General features: G+C 37.4%; 1 protein-coding gene across 1 annotated transcript; it reads right to left on the bottom strand.

The window, feature by feature from the left end:
* Positions 1-3808: 3808 nt before the first annotated feature.
* LOC127859413 (heat shock cognate 71 kDa protein-like) lies at positions 3809-9721 on the bottom strand. Its single transcript, XM_052396780.1, is given in 10 exon segments — positions 3809-4430; positions 4774-4978; positions 4980-5176; positions 5635-5886; positions 6200-6503; positions 6842-6853; positions 7039-7191; positions 7666-7871; positions 8088-8298; positions 9564-9721. Coding segments are annotated over 9 exon segments (1971 nt in total). The 5' UTR covers positions 8293-8298; positions 9564-9721; the 3' UTR covers positions 3809-3993.
* Between the last annotated feature and the right edge of the window lie 276 nt (positions 9722-9997).

Here is a 9997-nt window from a genome sequence, read left to right as displayed (position 1 = left end):
CTGATTAAGACCACATTAAGTTTGTGTAATTAACTACTTTGTACACAAACATCAAAAAATTTACACACATCAAATTAGTTTCTACATGTGTCATTTTAGAGACCTTAGGCCTTTAAGCCCTCGTCTTGTACCAATTATGTACAATGTATACATTATATGCATTATGTAAAAGCACTATAGTAGGTTTATTTCTACATGCCTCAGGTAAAAAAACCTAGGGCCTTTAGGCTCTGTTCTTACATTGCTAGTACCCATGGCGTATAAATTATATGCATTATGTATAAGCACTATAGAAGGTTTATTTCTACATGTCTCGGGTGAAAAACCTAGGGCCTTTAGGCTCTGTTCTTTCATTGCTGGTACCCATGATGTATAAATTATATGCATAATGTACAAGCACTATAGTAGGTTTGTTTCTACATGTCTTAGGTGAGAGACCTAGAGCCTTTAGGCTCTCTTCTTAGATTGCTAGTACCCATGATGTATAAATTATATGCATTATGTACAAGCGCTATAGTAGGTTTATTTCTACATGTCTTTAAATACTTAGTAGGTGAGAGACATAGGGCCTTAAGGCTCTCTCCTTACATGTATACATTATATGCATTATGTAAAAGCACTAGAGTAGGTTTATTTCTACATGTCTTTAAATACTTAGTAGGTGAGAGACATAGGGCCTTAAGGCTCTCTCCTTACATGTATACATTATATGCATTATGTAAAAGCACTAGAGTAGGTTTATTTCTACATGCCTCAGGTGAGAGACCTTTAGGCTCTCTTCTAACATTGCTAGTACCCATGATGTATAAATTATTTGCATTATGTACAAGAACTATTGTAGGTTTGTTTCTACATGTCTTAGGTGAGTGACATTGGGCCTTTAGGCACTCTTTTGAATGCTAGTACCCTCGATGTGTATTTTGTTTCAAAAATAAAACAAGGGACAAAATTGTTACAAAACCAGGTTTTCATTGTGAAAAAAAATCTGATAAAGGGAGAAAAGTCAAACTGAACTTTTGAAATGAACAAACAAAATAAACCCCCTTTGTAAGTTTGTTTAAAAAAAATATCTATTTTTAGTCGTGGCGACCTTGACATTGGAGATACTGACGTGATTCTTACGTGCGACACACCGTCCCATGATGGTGAACAAATGTGCCAAATGATTTTAAAATCTCACAATGAATGACATAGTTATGGCCAGGACAAGCTCATTTATGGCCATTTTTGACCTTTGAACTCAAAGTGTGACCTTGACCTTGGTGATATCGACATAATTATTTCGCGCGACACACCGTCCAATGATGGTGAACAAATGTGCCAAATGATTTTAAAATCTGACAATGAACGACATAGTTATGGCCTGAACAAGCTTGTTCCGCCCGCCAGCCAGCCCGCCCGCATTCGCCAATCTAACAACCAGTTTTTTCCTTCGGAAAACCTGGTTAATAATAAAAACTGAATATTTGTTTTTTAACCGTTTCAAAACAAATATTTTGGGGGGGGGGGGGTGGGGGGGGGTAAAGTGTGAGGGTGTGGTGGTCATTTGTGAGATGTTCTTAAAAAAAATAATTAAGAGGGGGGGAGGATTCAAGGGGGGAGGGAGGGCACGGGGATGGTTTGGTTGGAGTCTATTGTGGTATGTCAGGTAGGAGTAGTTTTGTCAAAGTATCAATCATATCTAATCATAAATAAAGAAGTTATGGCAATTTTAGCAAAATTTAATAATTTGACCTTGAGAGTCAAGGTCATTCAAAGGTCAAAGTAAAATTCAACTTGCCAGGTACAGTAACCTCATGATAGCATGAAAGTATTTGAAGTTTGAAAGCAATAGCCTTGATTCTTTAGAAGTAAAGTGGATCGAAACACAAAATTTTACCATATATTCAAAGTTACTAAGTCAAAAAAGGGCCATAATTCCGTAAAAATGACAACCAGAGTTATGCAACTTGTCCTTTCACTGTACCCTTATGATAGTTTGCGAGTGTTCCAAGTATGAAAGCAATATCTACGATACTTTAGGGGTAAAGTGGACCAAAACACAAAACTTAACCAAATTTTCAATTTTCTGAGTATAAAGGGCCCATAATTCCATCCAAATGCCAGTCAGAGTTACATGACTTTGCCCTGCACAGTCCCCTTATGATAGTTAATAAGTGTTGCAAGTATGAAAGCAATAGCTTTGATACTGTAGGAATAAAGTGGACCTAAACACAAAACTTAACCAAATTTTCAATTTTCTAAGTATAAAAAGGGCACATAATTATGTCAAAATGCCAGTCAGAGTTACATAACATTGCCTGCACAGTCCCCTTATGATAGTAAGTCTGAGAAAAGTGGACCTAAACGCAAAACTTAACCGGACGCCGACGCCACTGTCGACGCCAAGGTGATGACAATAGCTTTTTTTTTCTTAAAAAAATAGATAAGCTAAAAATGTATTGCAAGCTTGCCAAATCCTACCAATCATATCAAATAATAAATTGAAAAGAAATATTGTAGTTGGTACATGTTGAGCATTTTTGTATTTAAACTGTTTAAAACATGTAGTAGTTGTTTATGTGAAGTAAAACAGTAAATGTATAGCAGTTTGACCAGAACACATTAGTCATCTAATTTAAGATAGGATGGGAAAATCCCACACCATAACAAGATGTGCTATTTCTACAACCTCTTGAGCAAGATTTATTCGAGTTGAAAAGGACACAACTATCATTTGAAGTTAGCTAATTGTTATCGCTAAGAACTTATATGCATGGTCAGCAATCTTTAAGCCTAGAACTAGAGTCCAGCATGTGTGTTTTAAGATCTGTGTATTTATAGATCATGGTGTAATCTGGGTAGTGTCGTTAAACAGAAAAAGCTTCGACGTTTTTGGAGATGTCGTACCCCATCTTTTTTTTTTTAATACGGTGGCGTTTTCAATCTCCAGCTTTTAACTAGTAAACAAATTGAATCTTGTTCATTTTTTTTAGTAACACATTAATTGAAATTTGCAAAAGAAACTTTCCAGCAAGATCAATTGCTAGCTGGTCTTGTCAACAGATATTTGTCAATTGGGAAAATGTGAACAACACATCTCTGAAGTTCCCATTAAGGCATGTGCCCACAGCAATTGAAACACAAATTCAGGTTGTAGGAATAAAGTATAAATTTTTATGCCCCCGAAGGAGGGCATATAGTGATTAGACTGTCCGTCCGTCCGTCACACTTTGCGTTTAGGTTTTGAATTGCTTATAACTTCTGTCGCTTCAGATAGCAATTTCCTACTCGACATGCACGTGTATATGGACAAGGCCTTTCCATACGCACACAAATTTTGACCCCTGTGACCTTGAACTTAGGGTCCGTGTTTAGGTTTCGAAACCTGCGTTTAGGTTTGAAAAAAACCTCGTTAACTTCTGTCTAGGGGGCATAAGTCATCCTTTTGCGACAGCTCTTGTTTATAATCTTTTTTAGCTCGGCTCGGAGCAGCACCTCGACTAGCTCTACATTTTGCCACACCCATTTTTGGGTCACTTGGTCAAAGGTCAGTGACCTCTAAATTTTTTTTTGACAAGCTTTCATTTATTCAAAACTGCACCCGCAGCCGAGCGTGGCACCAGTTAGCGGTGCTCATTAAATCTAGTGACAATTGTGTTTTCAATCAAGATATGTGAATTGCAGTTTTGTAAAGTTACGCAAATTGTTCATCTTTATTTGTTTTCTTATTTCGCATAAGTCCAATATTAAATTGTGTTTGTTTCTAACTGGGTTAGAAAAGATTACGCACCATCAATCCTACTTTATTTAATGAACAAAACAAAAATATGGCTCAACATTTTTAATCATGATCACAATAATTTACGTAATGATGGTAACAAACTGATGGCAATGACTTACTTAGGTGGTGAATAAATGTTCGAATAAATAACATAGAAGAATTGTTCTTGATTGCAAAGGAACATTTTTCATGTCATTTTGATCTAATGGGCAACATACACCAATTTCAAATTAATCGACTTCCTCGATGGTGGGTCCGCCACTGGATCCTCCACTTTGACCACCGCCGTGGGGTGCCCCAGCTCCACCAAAGTTTGGTGGCATACCTCCAGCCCCAGGTGGAGCCCCTCCTGCCTGGTAGAGCTTGGTGATGATTGGGTTGCACACACCCTCCAACTCCTTCTGCTTGTGTTCATACTCCTCCTTATCAGCCAGCTGGTTGCTGTCCATCCAAGCAATGATTGCGTTGCACTTGTCCAAGATGGTCTTCTTGTCATCCTCGCTGATCTTTCCCTTCATGTTCTCATCCTCTACGGTGGTCTTCATGTTGAATGAGTAGCTCTCGAGCTGGTTTTTGGCGGTGATGCGCTCCTTCTGTTTTTCATCTTCTTGCTTGTATTTCTCGGCATCATTCACCATGCGGTCAATCTCCTCCTTGCTCAAGCGACCTTTAATGCATTAAATGAGAAAGGTTAATAGTTTATATCACATGTAAACAATAATCTCGACCATACACTTTTGTTAAAGAAAGAAAAGTTAAGAGTACATAAATGTGTCTCAGACATCCAAGGAAGGACTAGGCCATCTTTGGACCGTAAAGTCCTCTGTAACGACTGCGAATGTGGATAAATAAATTCATCATCGACACAACTCATTTTTTTCTACATAAAGTATAGTTTTTCAGCAATGCTAGTGATTCTTACTCTATTACAAGTACAATAAAGATAAATATGTATGCTGTTGCACAGTCAATGTGTCATATCAATAAACAAATTGCCACATGGTACCTACCCTTGTCATTGGTGATGGTAATCTTGTTTTCTTTGCCAGTGCTCTTGTCCGCAGCAGTGACGTTGAGGATACCGTTGGCATCGATATCAAAGGTCACCTCGATTTGTGGCACACCCCTGGGTGCAGGTGGGATTCCGGTCAGCTCGAACTTTCCAAGCAGGTTGTTGTCCTTGGTCATGGCTCTCTCACCTTCGTACACCTGGAATGAGCACACCAGGTTGGTTGTCTGAGTAAGTTGTAAATGTTTGTGTCTGCTTGGTTGGAATGGTGGTGTTCCTCTTGATCAGTGAGGTCATCACACCTCCAGCAGTCTCAATACCCAGAGACAATGGGGCCACATCCAGCAGAAGGAGGTCCTGTACCTCTTCAGACTTGTCACCATGGAGGATGGCAGCCTGCACAGCTGCAAATATACACAAATGTGTTATGTATGCAACAAAGCCATAACTGATAGACCTTAGTAATACTGGTATTTCCAAGAAACAACATATTGTAGCATTCAGAAGTATTTCAGACATCCAAGGAAGGTCTAAGCCATCTTCAGGCAGTAAAGCCTTCTGAAACGACTGCGAATGTGGATATTTAAATTCATCATCAATACTTCTGTAAAAAGCTTAATAAAAAATAAAATAATTAAAGGCTAACAGCAACAAACTAAGATATAGGACAATTAAATTTTGTACAAAATAGTTCATGAGGACCCTTAACTCTGAAAAGTATTAACATGAAGACACTTAGCCCTATGGACTTTATTAAAATCGAAGTTACAAAGTAGGACTTAATTTTAATATCATCATACAGAGAAACAATCTCCATGCTCTATTTAATTATGCTATAACACATATGAAAAAGTGCATATACCTGCACCATAGGCGACGGCCTCATCAGGGTTGATACTCTTGTTTAGTTCCTTTCCATTAAAGAAGTCCTGCAGGAGTTTCTGGACCTTTGGAATTCGAGTAGAGCCACCGACTAGGACGATGTCCTGGACACCAGCCTTGTCCATTTTGGCATCACGTAAAGCTTTTTCAACTGGTTCCAGTGTGCCTCTGAAGAGATCCGCATTAAGCTCCTCAAATCTGGCTCTGGTGATGCTTGTGTAGAAATCAACACCTGCAAACAAAAAAGTATTTCATGTAATTCCATTTGTTAATCCATAAATAAAATATTAATGAATAATATTTTGAAGTTTTGAAATAACTTTGTAACGTTTAGAAGTATTTAACAGAACCGAAGATCTAAGCCATCTGAAACAACTGCCAATGTGGATAATTAAATTCATCATCAATACTTCTGAACAAAGCAAAGTAAAATCCAAGGATAACGACATGAAAATAAAGACGCAATATACACATATTATGAGGACCCATAACCCTTTGACATGTTTTACATCAAAAGATAAAAGTATTATGTGAGTATTACATACCATCATAGAGGGAATCAATCTCAATGCTGGCCTGTGTGCTAGATGATAAAGTTCTCTTTGCCCTCTCACAAGCTGTGCGAAGACGACGTACTGCACGCTTGTTGTCGCTCATATCCTTCTTGTGTTTTCTCTTGAACTCCTGGATGAAGTGGTTCACCATTCGGTTGTCGAAATCCTCACCACCCAAATGAGTGTCACCAGATGTGGACTTCACTTCAAAAATACCGTCTTCTATCGTCAGAATTGACACATCGAAGGTACCGCCACCCAAGTCAAAGATGAGCACATTTCTTTCACCTCCGACCTTAAAAAGAATTTTCTAAATTAAGCACATATGTAACTAGTTAGACAAATAAACCAAAAATTATTGCAACTTTTGTTTTCTTTTAAAATTCAAACATAAAAATTCAGTGTAAAGACTTACATTCCTCCATATAGTTAATTTCGATAGGTGCATATTTGGGAATATTGGATGACTAGTGAACAATAGAAAAGGTTTAAGATACAACGTGCATGCTACATTTTGCAAGTGAGCACAAGGATCGGCCACTTATTACTATAACTTGTATCAAAAAATAATTTCCAACAATTTTCATCAACAAATAAATGGCCGAAACAATGTGATTCATGAGGTAATGTCACCTTGTCTTCACGCTGTACAAATAAAAATAATTATTTTTTACAAGCTGTATGAACAGAAATAAAAGTTTGTGTATTAATGTGTTTATGATATCCAATGAATGACTAATGTTGGACACAGAAGCTTCTTAAAATGACTGTTTATGTCAATACTTGAATTTAAATTCATCATCAACCACCAGATAGCAAACAAAACCTACCTTTTTGTCCAAGCCATAGGCAATGGCAGCTGCTGTGGGCTCATTGATGATACGGAGAACATTCATACCGGAAATGGTGCCAGCATCTTTAGTAGCCTGTCTCTGAGAGTCGTTGAAGTACGCAGGTACAGTAATCACAGCATTGGTAACCGTCTGAAATGATACATTGTTTTATAATTATAAGCATATCATAACAATGAGACTGGGAGGTCACGGGTTCAATACCCACTATGGGTGCATTCTTTAGATCTCCCATCCCTCACCAAGTACTAGTTCAGGTGCCCGGAAACTGACTCGACAGCGTTTTTTATAAGTCAAGGCTTTTGATGCCATCGGGCCAAAATAAATACGTTTAAACACAACAGTATACGAAACATGAAAAAGGACTGGTAAACATATAGTATAAACAATCAGAAGTATTTCAGACATCCAAGGAAGGTCTAAGCCATCTTCAGGCAGTAAAGCCTTCTGAAACGACTGCGAATGTGGATATTTAAATTCATCATTAATACTTCTGAAAAAAAAAAAGCCAAACAAGTGAAGAAACAAGCTCACATTAACTGACTTGACAATCATTGTAGCAATCAGTAATGTTAGGTCATGGCATTTATTATTAACATTACATACCTTGCCAAGGAAGGCCTCTGCAGTTTCCTTCATTTTGTTCAAAACCATTGAAGAAATTTCTTCTGGGAAAAAAGACTTCTGTTCACCCTTGTAATCAACTCTCAGCTTAGGCTTGCCACCATCACTTACAACGTCAAATGGCCAGTGCTTCATATCAGACTGGACAGTGGCATCTTCAAATTTTCTTCCTATCAATCTTTTGGCGTCTGCAACAGATAATTATGTTGCGATTCCCAATTTTCAATGTGTAATTACTTATAAAACAAGTGGTTAATACTGATCAACCAGTTTTACACACATTGTATAATTAACCACTGTTTCAAACAATGAACAAACATTCTGAGATCAATTGTTCAGTTAAAAAATTGATATTTTTACATGAAATATTTTTATGTAAGAATCAGAACAATATTCATACATACCAAATACAGTGTTTGTTGGATTCATTGCAACCTGGTTTTTAGCTGCATCTCCAACAAGCCTTTCAGTGTCTGTGAAGGCAACATAGCTGGGGGTTGTTCTGTTACCCTGATCATTGGCGATAATTTCTACTTTGCCATGTTGGAATACACCGACACAGGAATATGTTGTGCCCAGATCAATACCAACTGCTGGAGCCTTTGCCATGGTTCTGAAATTTCATTAAACAAAGCATAAATGACTGTGGTACTTGCAGTTTTTAAGCATTTGTGCAACTACAGTGCTACAGTTAAGCTACGTATTACACCCAATTAAAATGTTTAAAAAAGCAAAGAAATTCATTATTCTGCGTAATTAAATTTGACTTTTACGCAACTCAATTTTGGTGTTTTCTCTTTGAAATAATGATCATACTGCTGCGATGTTTTTTTATTCATTCGAAAGAAAGCAAGCACCTGGATGACAGAGAAGCAAAACAGTTATCCAAATGCTATGCGCACTAAATTTCATAGAAAATAAAGTGACCAAAATATTTATGAAGTCACATGCATGTATTTGTAAAGCGTCTGTACTTTCAGTGGGTACATGAGAGATCATTTTTAAACATTAAATGTTGATACATTACTTCTTTAATGCTTTGCGCTTTAAGGAGTACATTCTCACAGCTCAAAGTTCTTCCTGATAAGAGCTTATATCAGGTCATTTTTGCATGCACTGCGTATACTGTTTAGTGATGCGATTTCGTGTAAGAAAGGGTTAATATGGACTCCCAGAGCCGTCATAGCAAAAGTTATCTAAGGCTTTGGGAATCCATTAATATAGACCACAAATGACAAGATTTTTATGTGGCAGCAAATGTGATTTGATGTCAGATTGCAAACAACTCTGATTTTCATCTAAATCTTATTCATCATTCTACATGTTTACGTCCCAACAATCGATTGCCGATAATCACTGGGAGGCGCTGTCAGAGACAGTTGTTAAATAGATTCTAGAAAAAATTACAGCGAGGTAAAACCAGCATTTTACAGTTAAAATAGAACAGCAGATAGATTAAGTGTTGACACCGCCGATCATTTACATTGATACGCGACAGTCAGTTTAAACGTGAAGAACATGTTGGCCTTTGCCGCTTTAACGAGAGGTTCGATAGTGGACGAACGCGCATGCGGCATGGCGATTAGTGTAAACCTCGTGGCGAACTGATCCACTTTACGGACAGCGTTCACGATTGATCACACGACTAACACAATAACTTTTTTATCGCACAGAATACGAGCACCATGAAAAAACTTCACGCTTATTTTGTTTTAAAAAAATCGCAACGTTAAATCGAGAATAAACTCCTTTCAATAAAAATCTGAATGACATTTTCATAGTTCTTCCGTCATAGGTTCACATATACGAATGTGTACATAGACAACTTAAATCCAATGTTTGTTTTATGTTGTCACAATGTAACATGAATATCTTACCTTTTTTTCTTTTAGAGAACTCGGTCAAAAATGTTGAGCCTTTTTCTTCTTTGTTACCCGTTTGGTTCGGTCCTATGCCTCGACTAAAGAGAACATGGGCACGCCGGCGGATATGACGTTACAAGAACATTCCAGAACTTTTAAACCAATCAAAAACGCCAGTTTTAGCGATTGTCCAATCATTCGCAAACGCTATTTTAATACTATTCGCACCACGTGTTTCTATTATAAGACAGAATGACTTTCAGTTTGGGAAAGAATGATCTCGAAATTCCGAGAATAATACATGTGTATGCAATCTTTTTTATCAAACGTCGGTATTTTTGGTCGTTGTCTGAATAATCGATCATTCTTTGAAACCAAAAGTCGAAGTTCTTATTCAAGAGGCCGACTTCTTTCGCGAGACCTAGAATCTTGTTGGGTTAAAATAAACCGAA

This window comes from Dreissena polymorpha, chromosome 15, assembly GCF_020536995.1.
Source record: "Dreissena polymorpha isolate Duluth1 chromosome 15, UMN_Dpol_1.0, whole genome shotgun sequence".
In the NCBI taxonomy this organism is placed as follows: domain Eukaryota; kingdom Metazoa; phylum Mollusca; class Bivalvia; order Myida; family Dreissenidae; genus Dreissena; species Dreissena polymorpha.
This window is presented reverse-complemented; position numbering and strand designations above follow the sequence as displayed.